We start from the raw sequence: 14,746 nt of genomic DNA on the forward strand, positions 1-14,746 counted from the left end.
TGTTTCGTTATCCGTTATACGTTTTCAATCGTTTATCGTTTAGCGATATGTTATCTGTTAACCGTTTCAATCGTTTATCGTTGACTGGTACGTTAACTGTTATTCGTTTCAATCGTTTATCGTTTACCGATATAATATTCGTTATTGATTTCAATCGTTTTTTCATATGTTTAACGTTATACTCATAACGTTATAAAAGCGTTTTGAAGCCCTGTAATTTTATAACCCTTAAGATAATCATTATAATAATTATTAAATATCTTTTTATTAATGTCGATTTATTACCTAGGTATTGGTTATTTAAAATGTAAAAAATATTACGCAATAATATGTAAAGCTCTCCAATGTTTCTAGGAATGCAATGATATACCTAAGTTTATTATAACAATGCTTTTTCGATACATAACTATTTGTAGGCCCTAACACGGCGTAATGTATAGGCAATATAGGAACACTGCATTTTAAAATCTAATACGTCCACAGTTTTTTTTATCTTTTGTGTCGTGTAAGCAACTGTTTTTAAATGACCATACACTAAAAAATATATTTGTGTCATTTATAAAATGCTTATCCATAGGTTCATGATTCTCAATCCACATGCTCGGAAATTTATGTCGAGCCTAAATGAAGTTGGATAATGCAATGGATTAACATGTTTAAATATATTATTATTTTGCTTTGTTTGGTATTGTGTTAGTTTTTCAAAGTTTTAAATCGGCTAAGATCTGAAAAGAGCGCATTTTATAGAGCTGTTGATACTTTTCACTAACAAAGTTTTCTTCAAAGGGTATTGAGTTTTTGATGTAATCAATAATAATTGTCACCTAAAATGACAGTAAACACACAATTTGAATAATAATAATTATGTATAATTATGAATTTTGTAGTACAAAAAATACATACATAAAAATCATAAAATAGAAATAATTGCTGCAACGATTTATTTTTATTTTATAAACAGTAAATAATAAAAACATTAAAAACCTGACAGGACGCATAAACCACGTATTATGCATTTTTCATACTTCATATTCTTCGGTGAAGGTTTATTATATAAACATAACAATGTCATAGAGTAGTTTTATTTGAATGTGGTATAAAACTTGTTATAAATAATATACTAACTAGAAGACTTCTAAAATGATTATGAGTGTTCATAAAATATTTTTAAATGTCAACGAACATTGTTTTATAAATTAAATAAAACAAAATAACTCAAAAATATATTATTATAAAAATAAATAAATTCTATTAAGAGATTTTAGCAAAACTAGAAAAAAAACCAAAAATTATCATTTACACATTTAAAAGACATAGAGAAAATAAAATTAATTAAACATAAGCAGAAACACTAATACATTTATCGTCTTGCTATGAAATTAAAAGTTATCGATCACATTTAATTAAAACTTGTATTGTATGTACCTAACCATAGTGTTAAAAAAAATTGTCCGTGTTTCATATGTGGTAAATTAAAATTATTTGCGATTTATAATGAATTTAATATTAATATACTGTGCATAATGTTATTTTTGGGTTAAGTTACCGTGTTTCCAACAATTCTCGTCTCAACGTACTGTCGGCTAAATTTTAAACTACTGTAATGAATTTTAAAAAGAAATGCATTCTCATTCAGACGTTTCATTATTAAATTAAAAAAAGAACAAATTAATGCATTTGCCCTCAAATTTGGGCCAAGGCGACTTTACGATTTTTGTTTTTACGGCGAAGAGAACACAAACAAAAGTAAAACTCACAGTTTTTATGTAAATTCTAAAAGTTTTCTTTTCGGTCAGAGATAAAATTAAATAAAGTTAATTTTAGTCGCCTTCTAGGGTATGAAACTTAAAGTCTTGTAAAATGCGTCAGCACAGTGTTACGTTTGAATAAATTGTTAAATAAAAGTATGAAGTGTGTAAATAATAAATATAATAATATTTCAATACTATTATTCGAACAACTTAATTCAAATTAATACAACGCTGTTTATTATTTACTGAGGAAAAATAATAGCATATTTAGTGGTAATATCTAATCAATCATCATAAACAAATCTATAATATTATATTGTTATTAAATTAAAAATATTGTTGTAAGAACTTTTATTTTTTATCAGTTTGGAAAAAAGAATATATAATGATTTCGTTATTTTACTATCGAATTACATAAAGAAATTTGTTTATTAATTCTGTGTACTTTCGTTGAATATATGATATAATATATTAAATAAACAACACTTCAACGTCTTCAACAACTAGTGAGCCTATTCGTATTATATTATGTTTACTGAATTCCAAACTGCACTATTGTTTTCCAACAGCTACTCAGCTAGGTCTGATTCAAAATTTTTTTCACCTAATTAATATACCCGGAATATATTATTGTTTTTTTTTTTTTTTTTTACAGAGTTTTCGCGAATATATTTTTTTTTTTTTTAATTTCAATACACAAAGAGCAGGTACCTCCTATATTATATACTCACAATAAACATCCGTCGCAGATCGTGTGCGCATAGAACACGATATAAATTTAATATAGGCATTGCACTTGGTGCGTTATCGTGTTTGTGTCAACTTCACAAAATATTCGATGGGACGGTGGGTCGCTAATGATGTTTATTTTTTAGCATTCGGAATAATGGGATTCGCCATTACTCCGCCGGCTACACTTTACAAACCGTTAACCCTATTTATCGTGACATGGTATGTTATATCTATGGTGAATTTATTACATCGGAGTACGAGTATTATAATATTATTATTATTACTATTAGATTTGTTTGAATTTTTTCAACGAGTCAACACTTTTCATCGACAATGGGACACTGAAATGGCTGGTCCGTATAGCTTGTGATATTTGCCTGTCCGAGTGTATTTTTATTAACAATATACACGCGACGCCCGCGAAGACTCGGGTGTCGCGAATGTAGATTTAGGTACCTATACCTAGGTGGTACCTGAAGCCGAAGTGTGAGTATGGTTGGTATAATTTGGTGACGACTTAATTTTGTTGATAATTATTTATGCCGTTCGATCGATTCTGGTGAGCGAATTCCAACACCCGAAGACCGTGTTCTCATATATTATGTATTTTTATATTTTGTGTCCCGCGTGGGCTTTAAAGTCAACGGCGGAGACTCCAAGCGTATTGATTTCGCGTGGCGACGACGACCAACTCAAACACCTTCAAAAAACATTTCAAACGGTATATATATTAGTTTGTTACTAGAATCACGTCCCTGTTTGCTTTATAAAATCAGTTCTCGTCGCCGCGTGCAGTCCCATCTGCAAGAACTCTACTCCGAGTCGTATGTATATCGTTATTGATCTGGAAAAACTTTACAATACTTTTCTATATTGTTTAATATCAATTTGTTTACTTTTCAAGTGGGTTTTTTTTTATCCACCGAGTTTTTATATATAAGATAACAATATAATATACGTCCAATCGCCGTCTTGTATACGGCTCTCAGCCGCATTATTGTTATCCATTGCAATCAATAATTCCAGAAGAAATAATAAAATATTTTATTAAATGTGCGGTGAACATTTAAAGTTTTTTTTTAGTGATATACTATAATAAATATTTGCTCACAAGCTGTATGAACGACGCGGTTGTTAACTGTAAATTTCGTTAAATATAATATGGGGTTGATCCATTTAACGTCAATTTATACAGTCGCCATCTAAATAACACGATCAAAGGTGTTATTACAACGATAATATGCTGCGACAGCGTTCTTATGATTTCGCTTTACATTGATTCGATTTTGCTTACGAATATAGTTTATTTTTTTCAATTAATATAATAATATCTATCGAATCATCATGCTTAGGTCACCCAAAATAATTTCATAATTTTATCACATTCACATATTATAATTTTCTCATAAACGTTCGTCATGACTTACGGTTATTATCATTGTTATTATATTATAATTAGGGTTGGGCCGATACCTCTTTTTACCGATATCCGATATTCCGATATATGAAACCGATAAAAAACCGATACCCGATATATTTGTAAACCAACATTTACAGCATAAACAATGAACCGATACTAAAATATCACCGATACTATCAACCGAAATAATATTATCATTTTACATTTAACCATTACAATTTATAATCAATGCTATTATGCTGATAGATTTGGTTTTTTTTTTTTTTGGTATCGGTTTAAAAAAAAAACCGATACCGATAAACCCGATACCACCAATATCGGCCGATATCGAGTATAGGTTTTAGTATCGGTCCATCCCTAATTATAATACACACGGAGCACATAACAATCGACCACAATATTGTAATATTATGACGGGGTCGAAGAACAAGAACGACGATTGAGTGTAGGCGCTAAAAATCGGTGTCATTTGCAAACTGACTCATGATCAGATGAAACCAGCCATACACGCGTTACCATGATATTATTAGGTGATGGCGAAGGATAAAATATAATACTATTATGTAGGTACGCCATAATAATAATCGGCGTCTATATATATATTATAAATTTTCATTCCCCGTGGGTATAGTCATGACGTGTATTATATTGCATACACAATGCACCTCGTCAGCTTTTTAATTTGTTCCACTCGTGTGGTATTACGACGACGACGACGACAGTAGAACGTCATAGCACGTAATATAATACGCGCAGCTCTGCCGCAGAGTGGGAACTACGGAATTCACCATCGAACGATATACGAAGGAACGCGCGACCGTCCTTTTTTTTCATTTTTTAAATGTGAAGGTCGTCCGAGCTAAACGCATTAAGGGAAATGTGTTTTTTATTTAAAATTGTGTTTTGCGCGTAAAAAGAAAAAAAAATGAATAAAACGTGAGGTCATAATATGGCCCGAGAAAACGACGGCGGCGACGGAGTGTTTTTAATACGGCCGATATTTATTTTACCGCAAACGTTTTGATTTATTACGAGCAGTCACGAGCAGCGAAATTTGCTAAATCTGATTGCAAATGCCATGTTTCTGAGGCACGCGAAAAAAAAATATGCAAAAATTACACGGGGAAATACAATCTAACTGTGAAGTTTGTATTTTTTTATTTTCACCCTCTTGAGGAGTGTTATAATTTATTTTAGCGATTAGTTTTTCAAACCAATTATAACTTTGATTAGTAGGTATAATAATAATATATGTAATAACACATTAGGTCATACCGTGTTTCCTGTAGTTTTTGCCTCAACGTTAAACTTTTTCCATTTCATTTTTGCACATATATCGGGGAATATTCACCGATATTGTTTTGACGTCGTGGCGGAAATATTCACAAATAACTTCTGTGTACCATTTCATTAAGGGAGGGGGGGGGTGGTTGTACTCACTTTGTAAAATAGTTCGAACAACAGTTAAACATAAGGCGAAGGACAGAACAAATTATTATTAATAATAATAGTGCAGGGTGCAAGTCGCATAACTCGGAGAGTCATATTTGGCAAAAGTCGACCGCACGATTGAACTTCGTGCAAGTACGGTTTTCGGAATTCACTATTTAATATCCCTAGAAAATAATATACATCGTTTTTATATTATAATAACAATTTACATATACCTATCTACAATACTGCATGACGTGTATTTCTTCTGCAGACGCACATAATATCGTTTAAATAAATGTCTACACAACCTATAATATAGGCACCGGTAGGCACTGTCGTTTATTATATTATTTCATATTATATATTATTCAATATTATTATATCAACAATGATAATAATAGTAGTATCATAATATCGTCATCACGACGGACGTTTTATGGAAAACACAAACGGTTGTTATTCGAGGGCGCAGCACGCTTGAGAAACAATCTGGCGAACGAAAATGATATTATCATGACTACCTATGCGTACACGAGTGCAGACCGGAAGAAATGACTGCGCAGCCGTAAACGCGCAAAAAACCAAAGGTGAACAAAATCACCGACAGTGGAAAACCTTATACGTCCCACACACGGCCCGAAAAAGGCTAAAAACCTACCGTTATAGGTCGGGATCGCGCGCGGTTTTAATGCGAATCCCGAAATGATTCCCGCGGGACGACTGCGCATCGTCGGTGGCGGGATAAACGGATTGAACGGAAATTACGTTTCATTCATATATCACGCGAACTCGCACACACACACACACACACACACACACACACACACACACACACACACACACACACACCTATACAAGTGTGCGCAAAGGTCAGTGGCGGAAAATCGGATTTCCAGTCGTTTTCGGTTTGCCGCGGATGGCGTGCGGTGGACACTTTTCTTCGAGCGCGTGGAAAGGATAAACGTCTTGCGCGATAAGACGTATCGTAATAATAATATAACAACGATATCAATACCACCGGATTAGACGTCAGTATAGTTTGCCGATCCGATACCTACGGTACCTACCACGACCACTTCCCATACCTTTAGGTACCTACATAATCAACAGTATTAAGTAGACAGTATTAGTCATTATATTGTAAATATATGGCACATAAACACTATTTTGTAACATATTTTTAACAGATGTATACTCGTAAACGCTGTTATCAGAATATTTAACCAATATTTTTAAAAAAATATTATTGCTTTGTAGATAATTAAGTCTACCAAAAAGCCGCATGGCGTATCGACTAGTCGATGCTATTTTATACATAATAATATGAAGTCATAATGAGTGATATTATAATATTGTATTCAGCTGTGTCGAACAAAAACGTATTTTTTACGTATTAATATAAGAGACAACATTGCAGTATGATATTATAAATTCCTCTAGTAAAATCTCAATAAATTAATACGTTGGGTACATAATTAATTATGGGTATCAAATCACTCGTTTTGTCGTGTATACTTTTATGTATATTTATATATATATATGTTCGTAAAAAGTTTCTACTGCATATTAGAATTCGTAAATGGTTTCTCAACAAGCTGGTTTCCAAAGAACAATAATGAACTAATAAAAATGCAGTTGCTTCTATTGATTAAATGAAACAGTACACTGAGTTGACCTAGCAAATCAATGTAAAAATGTTTAATAATAACGACGAGAATAAAACAACAAGATAACAAAAAAAAAAATAAAAAATATATTCTGACTAGTTGGCGCCATTGGATCAAAACTGTTTGGTGAATTAATGTTTGGATTTTTGGCATGTATACGTAGAGAGAGTAAAGCTCGATATGATAAAAAAAAGTTTGGTTATGATATTTTAGACATTTGTAGGGATTGGACGGTTTCCATTCGCTATTAATTTTTACGATTTCAGTCAGAGTTGTGGAAGTGATTCGGGTGGTTCCTGGTATCACAATAAAAAATATAATATTATAATAATATGCTTACCCAACCAGACGTTATCAGGCGAATGAAAATAATAAAGTGAAGGTTCCGACGACAGTTACCTATAATATATTATTGACGAAAGATAAGCGATACAAATAACACACGCGAACGAGTGTTCGTGACTACGTTTGATACGACGCAATTGATTAAAAGCTTAGTGATTTTAAATTTCAAGTGAAATTCGATTTAGGAACGTTGTTGTATTATTCTATTATATATATATATATATGTAACATGACTTGAGTATTATATTTATACTATACTTGTTTAATTTTATTTCCAAACTACGTGGCTATTTCGTGTTTTATTAAAAAAAAACACACAGACACTTGCTAAACAACAAATGGGTTCCGATAAGTAAAACGAGAATGGTACCTACGTTGAAATTCTTAAGGACCCAATTAAGAACAGTTAAATGTTTATGTTGGAAGGAGATATATTCGTAGCTGTGTAAGGTATTTGAAAAAGTACAAGAGCTCAAATACCTATTCTCAAAATGGGTTCTTTAAGAATTCATCAGTTTAAGCTGATTAAACATAACTCTTAGAGTAGAATCCACATATGTACCTATCCAGACATTTATTCTCATATTTTAAACCCCGGGGAGTTCGAGTAAACAATTATTATTAGTATAATACCTTTGTATATATTATTCCGAGTGGAGTTATGTAGGTATGTATTGATTTCACATTCACTTGTGTGATTTAATATTAGGGTGATTTTTAAGTAAAAACACTTTTTGTGGTTATAAAAACTCACCTTTATAGAACGGAATTTGAATGAAAAAATTACTTTAAAAAAGTTTTTTTTGAATTGATTGGTTGCTTTCAAGCAAAATCAAGAATAAATAATTAAAATTGAACATCGTTGAAAAAAAAACACAAGACTTTTGGGAAAGATAAACTTCTTTCAAAAAAGAATACTACCAACAATTATGTATTGGTATACACATTTAAAAAACAATCATAAATAATTATAACTATAATAATCAGCTTATATAGTGCTTATAATATACGCACGTCATTCTCATGCCTGATCAAAACTATCGAAAGCTCATTTATTATCTAATAAGCACAATATCGATTTGTAAATAATAATAATTATAAAACGTGATTTGAACGGATAAGAGCGACGTGGGCATATTACTAAAAAAGAAAAATGAAAAATAAATGAGAAAAATCGGTAAGTTTAATAACGTTTCGGTAACAATATTATTTATTTACCATTATCGTTCGACGAGTATATATTATACTGGGTTTTGTGGCCACCGGCGGCGGTTCAGAGTATTATATTATAAACCTTTTTTCTTCTTCGCATTTTAACTCTACGCGCGCCAGTCTTTAATTTCAATTACGTTCCTATACCTCCGAGAGAATCGTATTATATAGTCGTCTGCGCGGGGCGATCGATTTAACCCCCCCAAACTGTTCTCCTGTAGTCCTGTCGTCCTTAATCAAAACGGATAACGTTATTTTATCCAAAGGAAAACGGCACGCGTTGTCCAGCTGTAGTGCCTACAGATATACGGCCGAAAGAAAAACTCCAAAAGGTTTCAGGTGCTGCGCGCACCCATCCTTGATTTAGGATATTGATCAACGTCCTCGGCCGGAAAAAAAAATCGAATTGTTTCAGTTGATAAATTAACACGTCTCACCAACACACACACACACACACACACACACACACACACACACACACACACACACACACACACACACACACACACACACACACACGGAAACATACACGTATAATGTATATATAGGAGACATTTCAGATCGCCGTCGCACCGTTAGATATAAACATATACCTACCGTCAAAGGAAGATGCACTGTAGGTGATATCAAAATTATACTATTATATAATGGTTGGTACCTATATAATTAGTACCTACCTGTTCCATCGTCCGACGATTATTCGTGTACAGTGTAATCCAGTGGACAGTTCCCGTGGTTTTCTCACAATAGTTTCATCGCTCATTAATTATAATGTCAATCACGATGGTTATTATAAAAGCGACCATTTGAAATTCGAAAAAAATTTTTAGTCCGGCCGATCGTCGTAGATAAACTTTGGAAACCTAATATACGATAGGTAGGAGGTAGGTACCAAATATTTGAGTGGCTTAAAAATCACCATAATATTATTCAATCGGTGGTAAACAATAATATTAATTAATTTTCGATTACGAAATATTATGTTTTTTAGTGGTATCATAATAATGGTAGGCGTTGTTTTACGGAACTTATTATGATATGCACGTCATTGTGGAGGGGAAGGTATTAAAATTTCATAAATAAAACAAAACTACCGAGTGGTTGGTCATGGTACGAGATTACATTACCTATACTATTGTGATAATACAATATCATCGATCGATGGATTTCATTCAAACAAAATCGGCTGTAAAATATTTGAAATCACGAATCAAGCCGTGAAGTCTGGATTTGAAAAACATTGTGTCGTTCACATCGGTAAACAAATAAATCGAATATTGAAACTTTTTAAGCATATTAAGTTGCAAAAAGTGATAGTTTTAGCGTACCTACAACATACTTTGCGGGTAGTTACACTCCTCTCACCTCATACCAACATTTAAATGCCTATTATTGTTAATAATAAACAGAAAAATCTAGTTAGCTCGTTAATCCTCAAAAATGGATCAACAACAATAAACTTAACTCTTAAGGGTGAAAGCCATTTGGACAAAAATTTAGGAAATGATAGGATCGAATGCTTTTTAAATTTTCCTTATAAAAATAAAGATCGTAAGGAGTTAGATAAGCACATATTATAATGTTTTCCTACAAAATAACTAAATTAACGTTCGCTGTGAAAACTTTATTTTTTGTCGTCACGTAGGTACCTACCTATAACTACTAAATGTGAATAGCGATTAATTGGGCGTACGTCGTGGTATCATGGTAGTGGTACATAATAATATAATAATCTTTAAAATATGGCACCACAGCTGAAGAATGAGCACGGTAAACAGGGGAGGAGGGGTTATACCAACACGCATCGTGGATACCGTATATTGTTATACAAAAAGTCAAAAAGCACAGACATATAGCTAGGTATACCATAACGTACATAATATATTACCATCTTATATTATATGGGTATATAAGTATTATAATTATTAAAATGATAAAAAAAAAAAAAAGCAATATTAATAATAAATTACATGTATTGATTTTACGCATGTGAAATTCACGTTGCGTGCTAAGCAAGTGCACAGCGTACACGTGATGTTATATGTACGACTATTATATAGGTAGGTAATATAATATTCTCCAACTTCGCCATGTCGCATGTGCTTATTTATGCGTTGGCGCGGTTTTCACATGATATGCATATCTATTTTATTTTTTAAAACTTACAATTTTGCGACTTATAGCTGACTTTGGTATAGATAACTCATTCTCGACGACCTCCTATCTCTCCGTGTCCAATTGTCTCAACCATTCTTCGATGTCTACTCTGCACGCGCCAAGTGCGCATAATCTAACACGATAACGAGTGGCGTATTAATATGCAGGCACTAAAGGCACGTGTCTACAGCGGCAAAGTTTTAGTATTTAGTATTCAAATAAAATTTCTTTTGCATACTTACCCAATGAATATATCATATTTTATAGTAGCTAGTTAAATGATAATTCAGTGCAGTATATTATGTTATTATTATTTTAGTTATTTAGGGTGGAACTTTTCTACAGGCCTACTCACGGGAAACATGTTGATATGCCCCTGACGATAACTGTAATATTACGTCGTATTATAATAGGCATCGGGACAGTCTGCTCGTAGTCTATAATAATGTTATATTGCAGATAAGTCCAGTTGAAAACTTCCCTAGGTTTGCGCGCATCTTCACAACCGCAGCTTCGGAGTTAAAAACTCGAGTCAGGCGAACCCTGCAAAGTATTGCGTTCATGCCTGAGGTTCAATTTTTTTTTTATTATTATTATTATTTAATCTAAGTCTAAAATGACATGCGATATCATTGGACATTATATTTTATTATAATCTGGGTGGTATTATGTTCATGGGTTCAAAGCTCATCCACTGCGGTCGTTCTCCTTTTAATTTGTTTAGCATTGTGTCGGACTGAGAGAGGAGGCGGTGCACGTATTACTACTTCCGCCCTCCAATCTTATCGACCTCACTATGGTGGTATAGAATATTATGTCCATGATGACAAACACACGCATGTACCGACAGTCGTCTTGTAATTTATTTTGAAAATGTTCAGACTCAGTGAGTGGTTCGCAATACGTATCTGCAAATAAAACTCATCGATCAATATTGTGATTTAAATATTAATTATTATCAATATTTGCGTAAAGTCGCATTTGACTCAGTTTTTTTTTAAAAAAAAACACTACAATGTCACCAACTGCGTCGTCGAGTAAGGTGGTTTTTTTTAAGGATGCAAAAAAACAACAATAATAACAGTTATTGACAACTCATGTATTTATTTCTAGAATAATAATTGACAACCTAAACAATAATAAACACATAATTTCCACTAATGAACAGTCATTTAATTTTGTTTTTATTTTATATCAATATAAGTACAGTAAAACGTACGATACAGAATCGCACGTGAGTGGTCTCGGATTAATAAATGGTTCATTGAAATTGGGTCGCGCTTCTTTTTAAAATACATTAATTGAATAAATAATTAGGTAATTCCTTTAACCCTTGTATTTTGTTTGTTTATCTGTTATTGTTTGAATTAACGACTGGGGTTCTCTCCTCTCCGAAATAATCATCCCCTAAATGGACCTCGTCCGAATTGTATGAACGATATTAATTAGTAAGCGGTACGTGTGCGAATCGATGGTTTCACCTTAATGTAGTATATTGTATAATATCGATAGACTTGGTCGGGGAGACAACATTTTTTTGGTCGTCATCGAACATTTTCAATATACAAGGGTTAAAAAAATAATCATGTACTTGCTAGTAATAAGTAAAATTTGAAAGTCAGTGATAAACATTAACTGTGCTTAAGTAACGTGCGAAAAAATACAAATTAAAGGTAAAAAAAAATAATAATAAATTAATTAAATTAAACAAATAAATATCCTACGTAATAATAATAATAATAATAATAATAATAATAATAATAATAATAATAATATAATCATTATCATCAGACAATGATATGAACTTAAGTTAGGTACTATATAATATTTTAGGTCTAAATTTAAATAATACTATTACCCTGTTAAATAGAAGGATAAGGTAAAAACAAATTAACATAACGTTAAGATAATAATAAACTATCTACTAAATAATGAGCCATATATATTATAAATAAATATATATAATATATTATGTTTGATAGTTTTTTTTTATTTTGATAGAGCAGTGATTTAAGATAAATTTATCGTCATATACTGTTTTTTGAGTTTTTTTTTTTTTTTTTTGGTAACTTATTGGCTCAACTATAATAGTAATTTGGAAAAAAATTTGATACATTTTTTTTAAATATTCTCTCTATATATTATAATATATAAATATATATTATCCTATAACATTTATATGGTACAAAGAGTCGTTTTTAATGGATTTCTAATAAATAACTATTATAACATATTTTTTTTAATTAAAAATTTGTATTATAATTATTATTATTTGTAACAGTAATATTATCATTCTCACTAAACGACAAATCCTAAACTTGAATACAACAATAATATATATAATCCAGAAACAGACGCTTAAACATAAAATTTAACTTTATTACTATATAATAAATCTTTTAACGAATAATTTAATAAATATAATAACTATCACATTGGAAAAAAATTATGCAGTGATAATAATATAATTAATAATTTTATAATATATATGTGAAAAAAAAAATACTGACAAAATGTGAAAGAAATTAATGAGAAATGTTTGCATAATTTCCCCTTTCGTGAAATGCCCAGTTCACCGTACACGCTCTCAAAAAATGTCACCTACAGAGAAACAAAATATTATGACCTATTTTATTTATTGCTTAAGATTATTTTAATTTTTTAGTTACATTTTGCACATCTTTTTTAAAAACATGCATGTCTAAAACAACGAATATATTGAGCTAGTCGAAGGAACACAAGATCATGTAATAATAATCAAATTATGTTTTTTTTGGTTTTTCTCTTTTTTAATTTACATAATTAATCATATATATTTTAATCTTATTGCGTTTACTCGTTTTTTCTTACAATCTATCGAAATATTATGATCGGAAAATTGAGAGGGAATAATTAATGTTTTTAAATGGGGAAGACATAAATTTTGAGAAAATCAAGAACACATCAGGCTATGTACTTTTCCGGAGCAACAATATACTTCTAACAATATCACAATTTTTCATATATATTTTTAATTTTTTATTAAAAAGCTAAATAGTCATATATAGAACGAAAAATTCAACTTATTTTCATAATTTATCAATTAAATAAGTTTTATTTTTAAAAATAGACAATAATGATCTAACATCGACTTTTTTTATTATTATTCATTAATAATTATTATAAAAAAATATAATTATAAATATAATTAATAGAATGTGCTTTCTATGGTGTCAAGATTCGACACCCGAGTAAGTTTAATGTAAATCTAAAAAAATTAAGTTTTTTTAAAACAAAATAATAAATAAAGTGTGTATACATTTATCAACAATATTATATTATATTATAATATACCGTTACGAAGAATTATCCATTTTTTTTATATTTCAAACCATTTCACAGACGTGCTTTACTTTTTGTTTTATTAACCTACACACAATATTCACTTTTACACATACACATACATAGGTACGCGTAATACGCACATCGTATTCGTCGTGCTTGTTACAGACTTTCCTTATAAACTTTTACACAAAAACGCACCAGCGTATATGTAGCTGGGAATATAATATGCATACATATGATAGGGGTGATACTCGCGCAATTTTGCAGTGGCATGGGGTTGGGTGGTTGATGATTTAGCGGGATGGTGGCGGTAGGATGATTGATTGAGAGGGGGATGACCGGGAGGCAAGGGTCGTCGGGTATATGGACTGACATGGTGGGCGGGGTGGGTGGGGGTACGACGTTGGAGTCTCCGTTCACTGAACGGTGTCCTCGATGTCCATGGCCATCTTGTTCTTCTTCTTGTTTTTCTTGTGCTCCAAGTTCATTTGGTCGTTGGACGGATTGTCCCATGGCTGACGGGTGCCGTTGCCGAACACCAGGTAAATCGTACAGCACACCATGTACACGACCGCCGACGTTATGAACACCACTCTCCAGGCTGCCTGGGTAGGCTGAAACGATTAACGAGCACAAAAGGAAAATTTAATTTGAGAGTAAATCAATATACAACTGTATGTTACTATATTACGATAATATACAGT

At 31.6% G+C, this 14,746-nt stretch overlaps 1 protein-coding gene across 3 annotated transcripts in view; it reads right to left on the reverse strand.

Annotated features, from left to right (window-relative positions):
* Positions 1-11,796: 11,796 nt before the first annotated feature.
* Positions 11,797-14,746, reverse strand: part of LOC100163144 (putative inorganic phosphate cotransporter) — an 88,470-nt gene continuing 85,520 nt past the window's right edge. For all 3 annotated transcript variants that reach the window (XM_001951841.5, XM_029488403.1, XM_003243869.4), the window contains one exon: positions 11,797-14,656. In XM_001951841.5, the coding sequence (XP_001951876.2) occupies positions 14,459-14,656 (198 nt within the window). In that variant the 3' untranslated portion in view covers positions 11,797-14,458. The remainder of the gene's footprint in view (positions 14,657-14,746) is intronic.

Source organism: Acyrthosiphon pisum, chromosome A1, assembly GCF_005508785.2.
Source record: "Acyrthosiphon pisum isolate AL4f chromosome A1, pea_aphid_22Mar2018_4r6ur, whole genome shotgun sequence".
Classification (NCBI taxonomy): Eukaryota; Metazoa; Arthropoda; class Insecta; order Hemiptera; family Aphididae; genus Acyrthosiphon; species Acyrthosiphon pisum.